We start from the raw sequence: 21,636 nt of genomic DNA on the forward strand, positions 1-21,636 counted from the left end.
CCGTTTAGCTGTTTATTCTATTTTCTTTTCGACTGAGCCAAATTCAATTTTGTGTCTGAAAGTTACTCAGTAACTTGTTGTTTTTTGTGCATTTGCAATAGTGCAGAGATATGTACAAACTGGACTCTTGTTTGTGTAATAGGCTAACTACTTTATATCAAAAATATAGAAACTCATTAAATATATTTTTCTGTTTTTAAATCATTTCTGCCCCACAAAGTGTGATGGCAGTGAGACGTGAGAGAGCGTTCATAACTCTTCAGATTGCATAATTTAGTGGAAAATTAATATGATATAGAATCATCCTCTGTAAAAAAAAGAAAAAAAAAGAAGAGGAATTATCACTATGCGTGCTTCATGTGTGCTTCACGTTCCCCCTGTGCATGCGCATAGAAAAATTATGTTTAACAAATCGAGTTTATTTCGCTGGAATGGTTTAAAATTGCTTGCATGTGTAAACATGTACAAATGATAAATGTTTACTTTATAATTTTTTGTATTTTGCAGTTAATATGCGTATCACTTGCGTGCCGAATTGTGGGGGTTGGTCCGTACGGATCACGGATCAACTACGATCCGTTCAACCACTAGTCTTGACTGTCACTCCAAGATTAATGGAATACATTTTATTCATGCTCTGAACATCCCCTCGCTTTAATTTTCAGTTTATCAATCGTAACCAATTAGGAAATGCAGTTAACAGAAGCTCATTTTCATTTAAAATTTTCTGTATTTACCTCTCCTGAAATTTGAAAATTATGATGGTTCACACACTCCTTCCTCATTTAAAAAAGCGAATTATTTTGCTCAAATTATGACATTAACAGAAATAGATTTGAAGTAACTTGCACACAAACACATATGGACAGTCCCATTTAATGTCAAAAATCAAAGAAATTAGCCTCTCTGGCCCCTCTTCCAAAGTCATCATCCAAACATCTGGGCCCCTCCCCTTGCATAACCCCATACTCTAACAGAACATTTCCCTCAAACACATTCTTTTAGGAGCCCATCTAAAGAAGTTTTGAGGGAATCTCCCTCTCAAGTCCTACCGCCCCCTTCCCCCAAAATTGGCCGCTCTACTGCCTCTCCTTTGCTCAGCCGTTCTGGTTCAGCCCCTGCCACACCCGTAGCCCCACGCAAGAAAGTTGTTGTGCCAACTGAATATCAAGACACAGTACCAGGAGAGTTTGAGGAGAAGATAAAGCAACCCAAATCCTCAGGCATGTCTCAGAGTAGTGCTCAAGATTCTCGACCCCAAACCCCTGTCAGCGAGTATTCCCGAAAGGAACTTACAGCTCGGCCCTCACCAAAACTGACAAGAGCTAGCTCCAAAATCTTTGAGAAGGTGCGAGTCTTTGAAGAGCGCAGAAGAAGTATTGATAACCCAGAGGGATCTATATCCGGACGCTCTTGGGCTGGATTTAATAGAGCCTCGTCTATCGACTCTGATGAAGGAGGGAGCCGGTTGGGGATCTCGAGGGAAAGCTCCAAAGAAGACCTACGTGAGGCTCTGAAGGCAGATGCAGACCAGAGAAGGACCATGTTCAAACAGCGGGCTGCTTCCCTGGAGGACAGACCCCGTTACACCCAAAAGGTGCAGGACATTGAGAATAAGTTCACAGAGGAGCTTCAGCGCATCAAAAAGCTTGTCGGTAAACCAAACATGAAGAAATCCTTCTCAACAGAGCAGCTCTCTACTTTTCGCAGGAGCAGGCAGCCTGTAAGGAAGTTAGAGCCCATCCCGCCTCAGGTTCTTCTAAAGCTGCAGGATAGAGAGCGTGCTCAGCGAGAGCAAGAGATGAGAGAGAGAGAACAACCAAAAGAACGCTCACCTCCAAAATCACCATCTCGCAGACGAAAAGTCCAGCTGGCACAACAATCACTGGAAAATGTTGAAAGTGATCGGTCTGTCCCAACCACCAAGGTGGTAAGCACATTTGGACAAGAACCATCCCCTCCAGAAGCCATGTCACTCTTTGATTTACCCGGACAAAGGTCTCCAAGACTTTGGGGTCCAAGCCCGAGCAGAGATAGTCCCCGAAGGTCTCCAACTGTAGAGATTACTGCCATGGCTGAAGAGCGGTCTCGAGGTAGAGCTGAATCTCCATCCCGAAATGTCTTAGAGATGACATTACGCAAGGTGGAACCAAGACCTGCAAGTCCACTAGTAAAGAGGGTTGTTCATGTTCGGGAGGTTCCACAAGCAGATGATGAGTCCATGCATAGGAAGACACCAATAGAGGTCACACTAAGAAAACTGGAAAGAAGACCTGAAAGTCCTCTGGTGCAAGGAGAAACTGTAGCTATTCAAGAATGTCCTGTCCAAGCTCCCCCCAAACCTCCAAGAGTTTGCTCATCTTCCTTATCTGAGGAAAAGATGGATCTGGATGTGACTCCTTTGCCACCAGCACCAAAGCTCACTATTCCAAAAATTATTGTTGAAGAGGAGCCAATAGAGACAGACACACCTGCAGAAAAGAATGGAAGATCTCAGAAAAGTGGCACTGCTAAAGAGGAAAAACCCCAAAGAAGCAGAGGAAGAGGACGCAGACAACGACCAATGTCCCCTGAATGTGGTAAGTTTAGGCATTTCCAGTGACATGCAAATCCTTGACCTTGAGAAACTTGAGAAATACTGAGATAAACCTGATTTCCAATGCACCTCCAATTCAAGTTGGATATTATATTTAAGGAATATCATGTCTACTGGATCTGACAGATATCTTATGCTGTTACAGAATCTTCAGATGACTCATACGTGTCTGCAGGAGAGGATGCTCTAGAGGCTCCTGTGTTTGAGTTTCCACTTCAGGACACTGTGGCCTTTACTGGAACAGAGGTGCTTTTAAAATGCATCATCAGTGGGACCCCTCTCCCAGAAGGTAACTCCTTTATTTCTGCCGTTATAACTTCAAACATAACCTTTAGCATCTTGCCTATTTGACCTGTAACTGTAATACAGTTACAAGTCAAATAGCATCACAGGGATGCAGTCATTGACCCTGTTGACTCATTAAATCATGTACTCAAAAAATGCAGTCTCTGAAGGCTGTAACTTACAAGTTGTCAGCTAAACAGTACTATCAGTACTATGTCTCCAGACAGCAACACTTGTAGAGACTTCTTTTGAGACATTGCCCACATTTCAAGCACAGAGGTAATTCCAGAGTGCCTCAGAAATAAGAGTGACTGTACTTTCTATTGATGTTACAGCAAATAAATTTATTTTATATACAGTTACATGGAAGAGAAACCACACTGAGATCAAGAACAGCCCAACTCATGTTGTGAAGGTAGAGGGAGAAAGGCATTCATTGCTCATCAACTGGACAAAGCCAACTGATGCAGGAACATACACAGTTACTGCTACTAACGAGGTTGGCGAGGTGTCCAGCAGCGCTACACTTTTCATCAAATCAGGTGAGTGTTTTATGTTGAAAACTGTAAGATGTCCCTTCTTAATGGATATTAACACTGACAGCAGTTTGCTCTGCTGTTGGTTGGTTGGTTGGCAGTGATAGTTGTCTCTCATGTTGTGGCAAATCTACAACTCTCAACGAAAATGAATGGATTCATGTATAAACACCTGTAATCTTTTTTAGAAGACTTAGAATTAGATTTTCAAATTTTCACGTCTTAGTCAGAAGTATCAGATAATTTTAAATGTATTACTTGCCTTGAGCTGGATATTTGGTTTTAAACAATGCAGAGAATGTCTCCAAGTAAATGTTTTGAGTAAATATTTTTAGTGCAGCGAGGATGAGCATATCATGTTTCCAGAGTTGAGGATGTGGGGGTTTGAAGGGTAACGTATGGGATTTTAGAGGAGTGAAGGTTAATTCCTTCAGATATCTAAGTTGGATTAAAGGCAGTGAGTCACACTGTTAACATTCAGCCCTGCAGGGAAGGAGTTAGCATCGTTGTGTTGGTGTTTAAATCACCCTTAAAGCAAAATAGTCATTAAATTAACCATAAAACTTTTTTTTCTCACTACCAGCTCTCACATGAGCTCTCTGTTTGATTTTCCATAATTTTTTTGTGCTGCTTTAATTTTTCCTTTTCTCTATAAGATCTCCCTAGTTCTCCAACCATGGTTCCGGCTGGGTAGTTAATATAGCAACTCAGAGGTTAAATTGAACATATGAATTGTTTAACTGCATTTTAGAATCATAATGAATTTAAAAAATCCTGCAAGCCCATATGTGGATGGGGCTGGACAAACTGGAAATGTTAGCCAGAACACTTTTTATTCAAAACAGCTGTAGTTGCTTGGCTAGTTTTATGACGAGAATATGGTATATTTCACCTAAATGTATTATTATTTCTATTTTAGTTTAGCTTATTAAATTATATGTGCATATGGAAATATACTGTGAAATATACTGCATGTGTAATGTTAACATTTTTAGGTTTTTATGTTGTTTTAAAGATTTTGATGCATTGTGTTGTTGATTATGTAGTATATGGTGAAGCTGAAGACTTTACTTTTTTACTTTGTGGACAGTAAAATATTTATTAATTTATTCTTGGTAATTGTTTCCATTGGGTTTTGTTTAACACATTTTACTATGAATCATTGCAGAAAATGCAAAATAAGCCTTGTCTGGGGGGGATGTCTGAATACATATTCTAATATTTTCGTTGTGCACCTTCATTTAGTTAGAAACGGAAAGAGAAGCTTTGCCTTATTAAGGCGGTGAATACCAGGGGTATTTTTAGCTATCCTTCTTCCATGAAACAATCTCTTAATAATCTCATATACAGTGGATCCTTGTGTTACTTCATTGACAGCATTTTGTTAAAACCTGCAATTAAATGTTGTTGCCAAGTAGGTCTTTATTTTCCACAGTGACACAACAGCTAAACAGTTGCTCTTGAGAAATCTCAAGAACCATTTTATTGACTGATGAAAGACTTGTTTGAAAATCATTTTCTTTAGTTCATGATACAATTGTAGGTTTGCTGAGCTACAACAGAACTGACAGAGCTTGTAAGAGACATATAAATTGTATGGTTGTTATGAGAAGTATTTTATGGTAGTTCCTTTGACTTGAATGTAAAAAAGGGATGACATCTGCATCTGTTTGTGCTGATGTAAATGAGGTAGTGTTTTAGTGAAAGTGAGAGAGCCAGAGAGAAAGAGAAAGGTAGGGTACAGAAGACATAGTGCCTGCATCCAGATTACCAGTTGAAATCTGGGGGCATTCACTAAGGTGCTGACATATTAATACAAATACTGTTGGGACTGAACATGTGCTAGTGCACTTGGTGTTGGAATAGTATATGGCCAAGGTCTGGGTGAAGGAGCAGGGCTAGGCAGGTTTGTGTTCAAGCATTTGCATGGTGGGTTTCCAAAGAATGGTACAATATTCCACATTTGACCAAGCTTTTATATTCCTAACTTTTGTTAAGCTACTTTCGAATACTCTTTTCGGTTGCACTTTATTTTACAGTACGTGTACTAACATGTACTTATAGTGTACTTACAGTGTATTTATCTAAGAAAGTTCTGGTAACACAAGGTAACTACATGGGGTAGGGTTAGGTTCAGGGGTAGGCTTAGGGTTAGTACCTAGTTATTACATAGTTATTGTAATTACTATAATAAGTACATAGTATGTACATGAGGAACAGGACTGTAAAATAAAGTGCTACTCTTTTCTTTTGTAAAAAAGAAAGTAATTACTGCCTTTGAGATATTTGGTGTTCTTGAAAATGTTACCACTTTGAAATTAGAATCATACCCGGCTTCACGGTAATATACTGTATATTATGCTCTTCTAAGCTGTGTGTAAGAAGAGACATAGTGTCTATTTTTTCTCCTGTTACATGCATTGCCGAGCCTGATTGCACGCTGTGGCTTCGGGCCTCCCATGTCAAATGGTTTCAAGTGTTTACACATGTACCTCACTTAAGTTTCACATACAAAGCTTAACCCTATTCCAGATGAAAATGCATGTCTGAGCTGTTTTAACCGAATGAAACTTACACTGACTGATCTTAAAATATGTCAGTGCCATTGTTTTGTCTCAAGATGGACATAAGAAATGTTATTTTATAAAATCATATTGTTCTGCAGGTGTTTTTAATGGGGTTACTGAGATGAGTGTTGACTATACTTGTTAAAGGTTGCTCTAGTGTGGAGATGTAAACATGCAAATCTATAAGCATTGCTTGTAAAATCCACTCCAATCCAATGGTGTTTCTAACAGAGCCCAGTCAGGACCAGCGTGGGAACCTTGGTGTACCTATGGACGTCAGCAGTCCCATCACATCTGATGAGGAGTACCTCAGTCCTCTTGAGGAGGGGACGGATTTCTCCTTCTACAGGAGACCTGAGCTGAGGAAGATTGTGGATACTCGATTCAAGGAGCCTCCATCCTTTCAGGTACCAGATATTACCAAAATATTATATCAGAATACATTTTTTGGGGGGGGGGGGGGGGGGGGATGTCAAAGCTTTGTGGCAAAACGCAAAATAATTGAAAATGTATTATCTGCACATTTGCATTTAATATTTTAAGTTTCTATTAGCTTTACAAATCAATAATCTTTGCCTATTACCAACATAATAGGTTTTTATTGGAGACCAGTCAGTTACAGAGGGTCAAGAGGTGAAAATGTCTGTTCGAGTGAGTGGACAGCCTAAACCCATGCTTTACTGGTGCGTTAAAACCTTTACCTTTATTTATCTAAATTTAACAACTCATAAAATATTTTTAAGCAGTATGGACTGTTTGTTCATTTTGATATATTATGTCATAACTAAACTTTTATTTTCCTTTGTATCAGGCTGAGAGACAGGGTAACCATTAAAACAGGTGCACGGCATATCGTCCATGAAACAGAAGAGGGCAACTTTGAAATGATAATTAAATCGGCACAGAAGTCAGACTCTGGTGTTTACACCTGCAAGATCATCAATGAGTATGGGACTAAACAGTGTGAAGGCAAACTGGAGGTGAAAGGTAAGGGTTTCAGCTAGTCTTACATGGTTTGTGTGCATTAATGAATCACAAGCATGATAAATCATGGAGACCAAGTGTTGATAATTCTGTACTGTTTCTTAAAGACGATGTGTCATTTTCAGTGTTAAAATACTTTCTTCTTCCTCTGCTTAATATACAGTGACAAATATATACTTAAAATCAATGTAGTTGAAGTACTTTACATTATGATCAGTTTGTAGCTTCATCGACACTGCTTACCACCTTTTGAATATTTAACATATAGGATTTTTCTAAGTAATGCAGCAGCTGATTTCAGTGCATGTGCGTGAATGCACAATGTGAGTAGCTTTTACATGACTACAGAAGAAATTGTCATACCTTTGTAATAAGTTTTTAGTAGTTGTATACTTTTCTCTCAACGATTTCTATGCAGTAAAGATAGTTTAGAATTTAATGCAGTTTTGTCTTTTAATGCATCTTTTAGAAGCTTTGCATCAGTTTTATTAAAATCAAATTATAATTTATATAATATTAAAGTATATTTAATATATAAATTACCGTTCAAAAGTTTGGGGCCAGTAAGATTGATTAAGTTATGAAGGAAAGAAATTTATAATTTTATTTGAATGAATCTTAAAATGCATAAAATAGTCATTTTAAACTGTAATAGTATTTCACAATAATACGTTTTTTACAGTATTTTTAATCAAATAAATGTTCCCTTGGTTTAATATGCATTAGCTTATCCTTGGCATAATATGCATTTTAAGATCAGTGTAAGTTTTATAAGTCTGAAAGTGCTCAGATTAGGCAATTTTGAATTCTGGGTATAATTTTGAGCTGATCCGTACTGAGCCATGAGCAGATTATTCTGACGGACACCGTATTCGCATATTCGTCTAATATTTCTGCTCTGCTGTACAACACATGCTATTAGCAGACTGTGTCTTTTATATCTGTAGCAGATTAGGCACATGTGCGCTTTAAACTTAAGCTCTGGATTTTCTTATACAGGGTGTTTTCTTCACCACTCTTTAGTTGATCCTTATGGTTTTTCCTCCAGCTCGTCCAATAGAACCAGGCCTGGCCATCATTCGGCCAGTGAGGGACGCGATGGTGAAGGCAGGGGAGACTGCCTTGTTTGAGTGTCATGTTATCGGCCCACAGGACACTGATGTTGATTGGCTGTCAGATGGGAAACTCATCCAACCAGCTCTGTTGAACTGTAAGATGCACTTTGATGGGAAAAGATGCAGGCTGTTGCTTAACTCTGTACATGAGGATGACAGTGGAACGTACACATGCAAACTGAGCACAGCCAAAGGTGAGCAGCTTGGTATTGGTCCACACATAAAACGAGTCATCATGAGGAATTACATTTTCTTGGCTGGGTGTAGCACCTGCAACTCTGCTACTCTTTCTGAATTATCCTAACATTGGAAATAAGCAACTGAAGTTTATTTTTAACAGGCATCATGATTATTTCAGTCTATCTAACAATGCAGAATATTAATAACTATGACTGGGACTGTCATACACATACCATTATAATGAGCAGATAGCCTATAAGTCCTAATATTAATGTATAAACAACAAAGTGTATTCTATATAAAATTATGAGTTTAATCCCATTAATTAAAAACTTGCTATCAAATACGTCACTCTACAAGTCATCTTCAGTGCGCGCAGCTCAAAACAGAAATGCAGAACATTAATAACTACTGTCACATAGGCTAACATTATAATAAGAGACCTTTAAAAAAAAAAAGTGAATTGTTATTTCACTGTCGTTTAGTGTTAACTATCTTTTAATCAAAACATAAGACATTATTTACCCCGTTTGTATCTGCGAGGTGTTCGTTACACATTTTCCCTGTGTAGCATCATTAATTATGGCTGTCGAATGTCTTACTTGACTCAATGTATTTTGCCCTGTCCTCAAACATATGATTGACTACAGTGTTGAGAAGGTTACTTTGGAAATGTAATAGGTAACAGATTACAAGTTACCCTATTTAAAATGTAATAGTAGTGTACCTTTTTCTAATTACTTTAATAAAGTGTCTTCTGCATTGCAAAAAGCACATTAGTTCATTAGTCAGAGAGATCTTTCATGTTGGCAAGTTTTGCACTTAACATTGTAAAAAGCAACATTCTCTCACTGAGAGAGATGCTGTATTGCATATGTTGGCTTGTTTTAGCTTCTTTCAACCAGAAGCACTAACTAACCATTAGTGCTCTCAGAAGCTCTAAACTGACAATCTTGAGCATTGAAGCTCTAACATAAGTGTATGTGCATAGAACATCTAACACATTAAAAACTGTGTTTCTGCATTGCAAAAAAACACATTTACTTTCGAGTACTTTTTGATTACTTTTCTAAATTTCTAATGAATGTTTATTTGCAACTGTTAATTATTTTCAACATTTACACCATTCAGGTTTAACTTTAAAGTAGTGCTCAGTACTGTCAGACTTTCACCATCCTTCATCACTTGAATTAAGATGATCACATTTGAACACATCCACCACACAATCAGACTTTAGTTTTGCCTTTTACTTTGAGATTGATCTGAAGTTCAATGCAGATTTAAAATCAAAAGAAATAGTTTATAGATACTGTTTTTGAAACCAAATCTTTGCATAACTACAGGAAACACTGCATCTAACAATGTTTTGTGGAAAAAATAGTTAATAATAAAAAAAGCATATACATCAACTCAAATACAGTTATCTAATAAGCATGTGTCCTATTTTGTGTACTAAACTCCTGAAACATTGGTGTCTTTTTGAAACACTGTTGTCTCTTTGTATATGATATGATGATAGTTTCTCAAAATAAGTAAAAGGCTCATGAAGTGACTCAAGGCAGTTCTAGAGATTATGTTTGACTTTTACCATGTGTTTTAAGTGCATTTTTGTTTTTTGGCAAATTAATTACCACTTGTATTTATTTTTACTACAAATTCCATGGTTAAACCACATTTAGTGCCATACCATAGGCTACATTAATGCAAGCCCAACCATTGCCAGTCACGACTAACCGATTCATGATTTATTAGAGATTTAATTATCGAATGGCGGATTCGGAAATAACCACTTAGTACATTCGGCGTGCAATTATACAATAAGAATATTAAAATAGATGGCCAAATCGTCTGCCAGGCCACCGGGAATAATCCCGGTTCTCGCGATGGCCAGTCAGCGCCTGGTTTCCACAGAATGTGCAGGATTCATAGATTGTCATTTTGCGGCTTAATATTCACAGACACTCCCATATCGCGTTTTGATTCAAGTGTACTGATCTACTTTTGATTTATTCGTCCAAAATGTGGCATATTCCGTCCGCGTTAGGCTGAATTACATTTTTATGACTGGATTCTGTGAACCAGACTGTGTTTTCCACGTCGCGGAGATTATGGGCCGTATGTCTTAAGAAATAAGCTGTATGTGGATGTGTGTAAATATTCAAATGTAATCCCCTTTGTAATCATTAACATTTTCATAAGTAACTGTAATTTAATTACTCATTTTTTTCTTAGTAACTGTAACTGATTACAGTTACATTCATTTTGTAATTAAATTACATAACGCCGTTACATGTAACTAGTTACTCCCCAACACTGTTCGACTATCAGTCGAATATCAGCAAGATTTGAAAATTCCGATTCGACTATGAAAATGCGACTATGAAGTCTGGGACCCCCCAGTGCTCAGAAAGGGATAGTTCACCCTCATGTTGTTTAAAATCTGCATCACTGACTTTCTTCTGCTGAACGTAAAAAAATATATATTTTAAAGAATATTTCTACAATTTGTTAATGCAGTCCAAAACAACAATGCATGGTCAAAATAAACACATTTTTCAAAATATCTTCTTTTGTGTTGCATAGAAAGTCATACAGGTTTGGAACAATATGAAGGTGAGTAAATAATGACAATAATGAGTTTTCATTTTTGAGTAAACTATTCCTTAAAACATGCAATAGCAACAATGCCCATACATAAACATGTAAACAAAGGTTTCATGACATGTTCAGCTCATTTGTGGATTGTCATTTTCACTTCACATGTCATGTAAATTACAGAGGAGATGACCTCTAGTGCCAAGCTAAAGGTCGTAGCATCCATAGAGCCCCTCTTCACTCGTATGCTAGATGTACTAGAAGTTATCGAGGGTCGTAATGCTCGATTTGACTGCAAGGTCAGTGGGACACCGCCTCCTCAGGTCATCTGGAGCCACTTTGGTATGAATCTAATTCCCTTGAGTGCCTCCCAGTATCAGTCCTGTAAAATAACATCAAGATAGTTAAGTCATTCATGTCATGTCTTCAACAGATCATCCGCTGGAGGAAAGCGAAGACATTCGGATCTTAAAAGAAGGTGGACGGCACTCATTAATCATCTCTCATGTTAATAATGAAGATGAGGGTCTCTACACAGTAGTAGCATGGAACTCACACGGAGAGGCTGAGTGCGCAGCGGAGCTGTATGTGCAGGAGCCCAGACCAGCAATATCCTCTCAAATGTATGACCTTGTGACTAATGATTCACTCACTAATGATTTTATAGGTTTAGTTCACCCCAAAGTGAAAGATCTTCTTCTTTTGTGAGATATAAAATCAGAATTGAGAAATAAGTGAGATATAAACTATCAATTTCAAGTAAGAAGTCAAAATTGTAAAAAAAAATTGCCACAAGGAATAAGAAATAAAAAAAATCATAAAAAGGTAATTGTGAATAATTCAGAATTGCGACAAACAATTCTGGGAGAAATAGTCAGAATGGCGAGATACAATTCTGCAAAGAATGAATTAGTATGAATTTTGAGATATAAACTTGCAATTGCAAGAAAATTTGAAATTTAGAATAGAAATAGAAATTTTGAAGAATCATTTCGCAAACTTTTTCCATAGAAAGATAGTTTAGTTTTAGAGTTCCAAAAAATACCATAATGTTATCCATACAATTAATGCACTACACTCAAGTGTCCTGAATGGATAAGATAGCTTTGTGTACAGACAAAAACAGCCTTTTGACAAGTTTAAGATGACAGTTTTAATTTTTGGGTGGAGCATCTAAGGTCTAAAATCATTAAAGTGGTTCTTTAACTGAAACATTTTTGCATAAAAACATCTTGATTGGTTTGGGTTTGGTTTATCTTTACCAGAGCAAAGCTGGAAAAAATGCCCTCCATTCCTGAGGAACCTGAGGTGCCTGAGAATGAGGTGGAACGTTTCACCATGCCTGACTTTGTCAAGCCGCTCTATGATCTGGATGTAGTTGAGGGCAGAGAGGCTGTGCTCAGGTGCAAAGTGGCTGGCCTGCCATACCCAACTATAATCTGGTTTCACAATGGCAAGAGGATTGACAGCACAGAGGACAGAAAAATGACTCAGTGTAAGTTAGTTGATAACAGAATTCAATTCTCTTACTGTCTGCTAAGCTTTTCTGGAAAGCAGTCCCTACAGAAATGATAGTGTGAGTGGCGGGAATAGCACAAATACAAGCACAAATGTTTGTAATCTATGTTGTCTCTTCCGTAGTCAGAGATGTTCACAACCTCGTGATCCGCTCTGTTTGTCATGCCCACGGAGGAGTTTACAAGTGTGTCATTTCCAATAAGATGGGCAAGGCCACCTGCTATGCCCATCTTTATGTGACAGGTGAGTTTAATATATCAGTGGCTTCTGTAAGCTATGTTTGACAATATTGAATATATTGGAAATATATTCCAATATATTATATTTTGGAAAAAGAGTATCCTAAAAAGGACTTAAAAAGCACAGCAATAAGCAAAAGAAAAAAAAACTTTCATGGACATTTTTTATATATTACTGTTTATTATGACCACAATATGAATCATCTCTACATGATTTTAAGTATTAGTGACTACAGTATTGACACATTACACATGCATTTAACACAAAATCAGAGTGAAAACCTAAAAATATATTTTTTTTTTGCAGTGTAATTTGATTGTTAACAGCCTTGTAGTGTATGTTAAATTTCTTGATAAATTGTAAGCATTTGACATAAAAGATGATGCTTACATTTAATAAGGATAAAAAAAAGGGCTTTATAAAAAATAAATAACATTCTGGGGTAAATATTAAAAACATGCAGATTTAAGTATGTAAAAGCTGATAGAACACTGATAAAAACTTGCTTCATTATAAATATTTTACACCACCAAAAATCTTGGTGATGCTGTGCTTTTTTACATTTTGTATGGGACATTATCTGCCGATATGAAAAGTTCACTGTATATTGTAATAATGAATAGCATTTTTGACAATGATGATATATTTGATACATTAAATATTACCTATACATATGTAAAACAATGTTTTTTCATCACAGGTTTGGTCTTAAATTTCACATAAGGTGGTATTAAAAAAGTTTTAAAGTCTTAAATTAAACTTGTTCATATCTGTAGTCACCCTGTTATTTCAGATTTTTCCACATCCCAGACACATTCCACATTTATTTTAAGACTGAAGCATATGTGTGCATGTGTGAAAAATAGTGAGAGAGTATTTTGTGGCACCAAATAAATATTCTGACGGACACTTTTGCCATTTTAGACATCCTTCCTGACCCGCCAGATGGGGCCCCAGTCATTGAGTCCATCACTGGCAAGACTATCACACTAAGCTGGAAGAAACCCAGAAGACTGGATCCATCCATTGGTATAATTAAGCATTTTATTTATGTATATTCATTTAATTTTGAAACTGTTCTTGTACTGTAAGGTTTGAAGTTCCCCAAAGGAACATTTTAATTGTTCAGTGGATTCTCTTTCATAGACAAATTTGAGATTATTGGGTTTTAAGCGCTAAATCAGAGAAGCAAGGCTCCTTAAAGTAAAGTGTGTCATTTCTGCACCACTTATTGAACCACAATTGCAACTTGATAAGGTTAAACCAATAGTGTTGAAAAAAGACTACATGTTTTGTGACCAGTGGCTCTCTTCTTAATCTTAGTGTGGTCTTGGAGAAACAGAGAAATTAAAGGATTCGTTTGACATTAAAGGCAATTTCTGTTGACTTTCATGTCATTTCAAACCTGTATGCATTTCTTTCACAACCAATGAATTTTTTCTAATGATGTACAACATCTAATGATAACTATTTTTCCATGCATTTACAATGAATAGAAACTGGTGCTTTCAAGCTTCAAAAATGATTCTAAAGCACGACAGAAGCATCATAAATATCAAACTTTTGTACTACATTATAGGTCTTCTAAACCCATATGACAACTTTGTGTAACTAAAGTGTTTGAATTCAACAAATTTAAGATAATGAACTCTTCCATTAAAGAGATCTCATTAGTGATCTTTATTTCCAAGTGTCACTTTATTGGCATCCTCTCTTTATACTAAATGTAGGGCTGGGTATCGATTAAGATGTCTCGATTCGATTTCGATTTACAAGCTCTCGATTCGATTCGATTCGATTCGATTCTCTAAATATATTTAGCAGGTGATTCGACACCTGCTAAATATAGTTTACTAGGACTGTGGTACAGTAACATTTTATTTATTGCTTTCCAAAAGATATTGTATGTCTTGGTGATGTTGTTGGTACCAGTCACGAATTTACTGCTGAATTGACTGCCTAAGCCATAAAATTTCAGTGTCCGTGTTCTATATTGTCAAGTACAGTTTCCTCACCTTGCAGGGTAAATGGAAAAATGGATCAGAAGTAATCAACCTTTTATGGTTTTGGCTTTCAAATGTAAAGATTTTTATTTTTATTTCCAGATCCATGCTCCCTGATGTATGCTGTTCAGCAGCAAGCTCTAGGGTCAATCCAGTGGACCATCATCGCTTCTTGCCTGAAACAGACCACCTATACTATTACCAATCTGTCTAAAGGTGTCCGCTACTTCTTCAGGGTGCTATCAATCACCAGCAAGGCCTTTAGCAAGCCATCGCCTGCCACTGAGCCAGTGCAGCTGCTAGATAGAGGTATGCCTCAGCAGACAAGGACAGCCACAGTCAGACTGGTCAATGAAATGTATGAGTTACCGTAGGAGACTGGACTTTATCTCTCTGTCTGCAGGTCCATACCTCCAGGAGGCTCCTGTAATTGTTGACAAGCCAGACATTGTATATATGGTGGAGAAGCAGCCCTTAAGCATCACAGTCACTCTCAACCATGTCAATGCATCGGTCACATGGAAGAGGTATTTGGCATTTTGATTGCACTGAATCATTTTGGAATGAGTATGTTTTTGCTATGCCTAATAATTATTCAGATTTTATGAAACTGTTGATACAAAATGCTTATTGGAGACGTGAACCGTTTCAAATGGTTCAGTTCGATTTGGTGAACTGGTTCAAGAAGATCCGGTTACATCGAATGATTCGTTCGTGAATCGGATATCACTACACTGCAGTGAACGTGCTCACAACAGACACGGAAGAGAAGACAATGCTGAATAAAGTGGTAGTTTTTGCTATTTATGGACCAAAATGTATTTTCGATGCTTCAAAAAATTCTAACTGACCCTCTGATGTCACATGAACTACTTTGATGATGTTTTTCTTACCTTTCTGGACATTGACAGTATACCGTACACACATTTTCAATGGAGGGACAGAAAGCTCTCGGACTAAATCTAAAATATCTTAAACCGTGTTCAGAAGATGAACAGAGGTCTTAAGGGTTTGGAACGACATGAGATTGAGTCATTAATGACATAATTTTCATTTTTGGGTGAACTATCCCTTTAATAATTATTTTTTTGCAATGATCAATACAGCACTCTATTAATATTCCTCAAATGCTCTGGTTAGGGTTTGTTCTATTTCATAATTTGTGTCTTTATACATTTCCAGAAATTTTTAATCACAGGAAAGTCACTGATTTTGATTGTATTAAATCAAATATAGGTCATATACTTTTTTGTTATGCCTATTCTATTAATTATTCATAACTTATGGGACTGTTGATAAATACAACATTTAAAAGGTTAAAAATGCTCAAAAATGAAAATTCTGTCATTTTCTCATTTACGCTTCATGTTGTTTCTTAAATCGAATACAAAAGGAGATACTTATAAGAATGTCAGACCTGCTATTTTACATACAGTACATGAAAAGTGGGAATTTGTATTTGCAAGCCTCAAAATTGACAAAAAGTTCCAGTATAGTAGTGCTTTACAAACGTACTCGTTTGCATTATTGCAAGTCTCTGAATCCATACGATATCTTTGTGTCATGAACAGAAAAAAGTGGAATCAATGCTTTATGGCTTTTTATCCTTTTCAAATCATAATATCCAGGAAAGCTTTGATTGTATATAGATGTTCAGTACAAGTTTTTCCTATGCTGATAATTATTTGTTGCAGCAGCACTGTATTAGTATTCCTCAAATATTTTGGTTATGGTTTGTTCAGATTCCCTAAACAGTTTTCTCAGTTTTACACCTAATTGCATTTCTTACATCTATTAAGTTGTGTAGTCATATAACCAAACTATTTTGCTTTAGCAAGGACATGTGAATGTAGTTGAACAGAAGAAAATAAGCAGTTATTTGCCATTATATTTTCAGAGGAGGAGTGACGTTGTCTAACAGACTGGGTCTGTTTGAGTTGAGCATGCCTGATGATGACCAGCATACACTGAAGTTGTGCAAGGTAAAGAGCAGTGATGTTGGTCAGCTCACCTGCATCGCCAGCAACAAATATGGCAGCGACTCCTGCACCCTAACCCTGGAAATGGCAGGTATGTTGTTGTGTACAGAATACACACTGGATGAGTTTCTTATTATTGCATATATTGTGAGTTTCATTGATTTCTCTGTATCTAGTGGCACCAACTTTTGAGACCATCATGGAAGACCTGGATGTGAATGTAGGCGAGACTCCACGTTTTGCAGTGGTGGTTGAAGGAAAGCCTGTCCCTGACATCCTCTGGTACAAGGTGTGTGTTTGTGTTACAGTGCAAGTATCATTTATTTCGAAAATAGTTTTTGAGGATTTATATTCTATTAAATATGGTTCTCTTTTAATAAATCAAGATTTGTGTCAGTGAAAACCTTTAATACTCTCGAAATTGCCGCTCGTGAACTGGGCATTTAAAAAGTAGTACAAAATACCCCATTTAATAATAATAAAAATAAATAATAAACATTATAAGTACAGAAATATCTTAATATATTTCTCTTTTACCATTACAAATATTCAAATAAATGTACAAATTTTACAGAGGGGTGCTGGAAGCACTTGTGCTTTAGATTTGTTTTTAAAAACCCCAATTCTTTGAAACCAAAATTCTTGCTGTTTCACCATAAGCCTTCCCTGACACTCATTCTGTGGTAGATGTTTGTTGTTTTCATGTCAGTTACAGTCACTGAGGGTTTAGCTCTTTTCTATTTCCCATGTACAACAACAAAAAAATAAAAATAAAATAAAGGTAAACTTAATTAATTAAAAACTTTCAAGGTTAAATTGACTTTTATTCAGATCTAGAAGTCAAACCTTTTCAGCTTCACCTGCTGATCTCTCACTAACCCTGCTTGCCTCATATTTCCTTGATTCATATCACTGTGAGCATTATCATATCCTGTAAATTATGTTAATTTATGCTTTGAATGATAGTGTTGGTTATTTCATCTCCTGCCTCAAGGCTTTGCCTGTTCACCTTAAACCCACACAAATGCATTTTAAATTTGAATCACAACCGTTGGATGGCCACTTAGCCGTTTTTTCTCTGATTTTCAGGGAGACACACTGCTGTCTGAAAGCAGCCATTTTACATTTGTGTACGATGACAATGAATGTTCTCTAGTGGTACTAAACACTCAAGCCTATGACTCAGGAGTTTACACCTGTACTGCTACGAATCTGGCCGGTTCTGTGTCCTGCAAGGCTGAGCTGACTGTCCACATCGGTAAGCACTTTCACTTTAATGAAGGAGGTTGTATTTCTAACCATGTTGACTCACCATCACCAGTACCTCGTAACCAGGTAAGATGGAACAAAGTGATGAATCCAGCAATGTTGTGGGGCCAAAGAAAACATTTTGTGTGGGTGATTCCCTTGTCCTCCACCAGTTCCAATGAGTTTCCGAAATTAATATATATATGTGTGTGTGTATTTATATATGGATAAAATAAACAATACATATTTATTTTGTTATTTAAATATATTTTGTGAATATTAAAATGGTGATGAATGGGTTGAAATGTTTCAGAAAAACGTATCATCTTAATAAACTTAAATTATAGAACAGAAAAACTTAATAAGCAACTATTAAACATGTAGTGCATGTTTAGCCTGATCAAGCAAAACTTGGCAATTCATTTGAGTGGCTTTTAGAAATTAACTTTGCAACTTCTGATTGTTTTCCATGGCTTTCTGCGTCTAGTTAAAGAGTACAAAGACGACCCCATGGAGGATGAAGCGTCCATCCTAAGAAAGATGCGAAGGCTTACGGATTACTATGACGTGCACAAGGAAATTGGGAGGTGAGTCATCCGCCCAGAGCCTCACTTGAATATGCACTATTTATCTCTAATGATTGCCTAGAAACTCAAAAAGCCAACTCCGTCAGCTCTTGCTGATGACACATCTCAGGTCTTCTGTCTCATAACACATGCCTAAGGTTAATAAAGCTTCATCCTAGGAAAGGGTTTGCACATTATTACAAATACACCTTTGGTTGGGAAGTATGCAATTTCAATCTCCAGGACCAAAGAATGATTCAGCCACTTCAGAAGAGGCCACAAGACCCTTCAAATTTCCCACGCAGGTTGTAAAAAATGGGATCTCTGTTCCTCTCTTTACACACATCTTAATAAGGTCTGGCAGCTTCTGTATTGAATAACTACCCAGAAGCCCTTTATATAAATATTAGGGCTGTCAGTTTAAAGCAATATGTTCAATAATATGGACATAAACAGCACATTAGCTTCTAAAGCCACTTGCATTTTCAGGGATTTACTCCTCTTCCACAGCAATGTCTTTAAATTTTCATTTTTGTGGGGTTTTCATACACAAATATTATTTTAATGTGAATAATTAATCAGTATATTGTGCAGTTAAATCAACAGCTTTATTCAGAATGCTCATCATACTCCTCAAACCATACCAGTTTTGAACCAGGTCAGGTAAGCATCAATGCGACTTTGAGACTGTTTAATATAAGATGGTCAAAGGCACTTTTGAAAGTGAGGGTTATTTGTTTGACACAATGGTACACTGAGCGCTCGACTGGGCAGAGAGGAGTGCAGCCATTGTGGCGCTGTATCTCTGCTCTGCATGCTGTCGCTCTCTCTGTGCTTTAATTATAATCTTCATGGCTGACTGCCACCGTTCTATTAAGTCCTGAACATGCTGCAAACAGACACATGCTATACAGCACTGCACACATAATAGCTCTTTTCCAAAACCTAGTGAGCTGTCTGCTCAAAAAGGATGTTAAGGCATCATATGTGCATTCTTTGATACCTTGCATCTTGTGGCAACATTTTGACCACAGATGGTGAACAGAAAAAGTTGATTATAAATGTGTTTCATTCAATACTAAAAAAATTTTTTACGTTAATGTTCAAAACTGAGTATTTTACACAGTATTTGTCTGTACAGTATGTACGTTTAATAGTTTGGGGTCTGTACGATTTTTGGATGTTTTGAAAGTCTCTTATGCTCACCAAGGCTGAAAATATTTGATCAAAATACAGGAAGAACAGTAATATTGTGACATATTATTACTCTTTAAAAATATATTCACGCATCTCTTTTCAATCTCAGTATGTATTTCTTTGATGGGAAAGCTGCTTTTGATTTTCAGCAGCCATTACTAAAGTCTTCAGTGTCACATGATCCTTCAGAAATCATTCTAATATGCTGATTTGGTGCTCAAGAAACATTTTTTTTAATATGGAATTTCACTAGGTTTTGGTGCTATTATGTAACACGAAGTATTGCCTATGGTGAAACTAAGAAAACACAATTACATTATAGCAATGGGGGTATTGATTGACTGGTGTTGTAAACCAAACACCAAAGAAACTGGAAAAATAACAATAAAACAACCATTTATTTTTGTATTATTGTACCAATAAACAGGTATTACAAAGTCATGTTACTGTGAATTGCAATAAATCTTTATTCAGTTAGACTGGTCATTTTTAAAAAGTGAAGAGAGTGATTTCTGTGCTACTAGTGGCATGCTGCAAAGTTGTAAAAACATATTTTTAACACATTGGATTTAAATGAAATAAGCATTGATTACTTATAATTTCTTTGACACAATATTGTTCACTGGTTGAATCATGCTATTTTTCCACAGATTATCTGTTATTTTGCTGTTAATTCATATTTAATCAGGTTCTTTTTTCACCTTTTCCCCAAACAAATATTCGTATTTTCTATGCTTTGATGAGAAATGTTCTTTTCTTAGAGGGGCGTTTTCATATGTGAAACGAGTGATACAGAAGGCGGGAAAGATTGAATATGCAGCTAAGTTCATTTCTGCTCGGGCTAAACGGAAGGCCTCCGCTCTGAGAGAGCTGAACACACTGTCTCATCTAGACCATGAGAGGATCCTCTACTTTCATGACGCCTTTGAGAAGAAGAATGCTGTCATCATCATTACAGAGCTGTATCCTTTGTTGACTTCTCTGAGAGCTTTAGGGATCACTGACTATAAAAACAAGTTTAATTAAATGAAGTTAAGTTTTTATTTTGAACTCGGTGACATTCAAAGTTTGTCATGAACTATTATCTTGTACTGTAGTTCATTGTGAGTCAGACGTACAGATGAATAGTGCCCTTCTGCACTGAGAGTTGCTACAGCTGCTTATGTAATATGTACCCTATATATATTCACACCTCTCTTAGTCATCTGCCTTAGAATCGTTCCGGTGTGTATTGCTTCGATCCATCTGTGCTTGAACTGTCCCAAATAGTTGGCATATGTGTCCTTCAGGTCAGAGTCTCCTGGGAAGGCATGCAAAGAAAGGATATCTTACATAAAACATGCACTTATATTGATACAATCACAGTGGAATCTAAAAGTCTTGAGTCCACATTGAAAATCTGAAATTCACATCAAGTTTGAGCAGAAAATTTTAGGCTTTTAAAAAATGTAAAACACAGAAAAGTGTGTAAAACGAATTAAAAAATATCAAGGTTTTGCACTACTTTAAGGTTGCAAAAGAAAAACAAAACAAATACTAAGACAGATGTTCATTTTTCAATTAAACAGTGGACTTGTACTAGTATTATAATAATATATTTTGTGATGAAGATTTTATTAAATAGAACTGGTATGTAAAATAGATGCATTTCCACTTGTAGACAGATTTTTGGACAATGCTGAATACACAATCTCACATCCAATCTGGCACAATCACACTTCCTATCACATGTTGTAGTGAGGATGAGTGGATCACAAGCTTTGCCCCATCTCTGTGATTGTCCTTTACAATGTGTAAAGATGCCACGAGGAGCTTCTCGAAAGGCTTACAAAGAAATCAACAGTAATGGAGTCAGAGGTGGGTGAACCAGTTTAATCTTTCAAAGTGACCAGAAAAGTTTTTAAATGTTTGAGCTGACTATTCTGTTTGTCAAATTTGGTTTGTTGTGTTGCTAGGGGTGTAACGGTACGTGTATTCGTACCGGACCGTTTCAGTACAGGGCTTTCGGTACGGTGCATGTGTGTACC

General features: G+C 36.7%; 1 protein-coding gene across 1 annotated transcript in view; it reads left to right on the forward strand.

Annotated features, from left to right (window-relative positions):
- LOC132153130 (striated muscle preferentially expressed protein kinase-like) overlaps window positions 1–21,636 on the forward strand; it is a 34,786-nt gene continuing 13,150 nt past the window's right edge. The window contains exons 1-20 of the mRNA XM_059562393.1: window positions 1–2,579; window positions 2,742–2,885; window positions 3,241–3,423; window positions 6,216–6,391; window positions 6,579–6,667; window positions 6,796–6,971; window positions 8,017–8,277; window positions 11,042–11,200; window positions 11,292–11,481; window positions 12,124–12,353; window positions 12,500–12,619; window positions 13,541–13,645; window positions 14,722–14,928; window positions 15,023–15,146; window positions 16,517–16,689; window positions 16,775–16,887; window positions 17,688–17,856; window positions 18,334–18,433; window positions 20,371–20,571; window positions 21,409–21,466. Coding sequence (XP_059418376.1) covers window positions 1,226–2,579; window positions 2,742–2,885; window positions 3,241–3,423; window positions 6,216–6,391; window positions 6,579–6,667; window positions 6,796–6,971; window positions 8,017–8,277; window positions 11,042–11,200; window positions 11,292–11,481; window positions 12,124–12,353; window positions 12,500–12,619; window positions 13,541–13,645; window positions 14,722–14,928; window positions 15,023–15,146; window positions 16,517–16,689; window positions 16,775–16,887; window positions 17,688–17,856; window positions 18,334–18,433; window positions 20,371–20,571; window positions 21,409–21,466 — 4,332 coding nt within the window. The 5' untranslated portion in view covers window positions 1–1,225. The remainder of the gene's footprint in view (window positions 2,580–2,741; window positions 2,886–3,240; window positions 3,424–6,215; window positions 6,392–6,578; window positions 6,668–6,795; window positions 6,972–8,016; window positions 8,278–11,041; window positions 11,201–11,291; window positions 11,482–12,123; window positions 12,354–12,499; window positions 12,620–13,540; window positions 13,646–14,721; window positions 14,929–15,022; window positions 15,147–16,516; window positions 16,690–16,774; window positions 16,888–17,687; window positions 17,857–18,333; window positions 18,434–20,370; window positions 20,572–21,408; window positions 21,467–21,636) is intronic.

This window comes from Carassius carassius, chromosome 11 (assembly GCF_963082965.1).
Source record: "Carassius carassius chromosome 11, fCarCar2.1, whole genome shotgun sequence".
Taxonomy (NCBI): domain Eukaryota; kingdom Metazoa; phylum Chordata; class Actinopteri; order Cypriniformes; family Cyprinidae; genus Carassius; species Carassius carassius.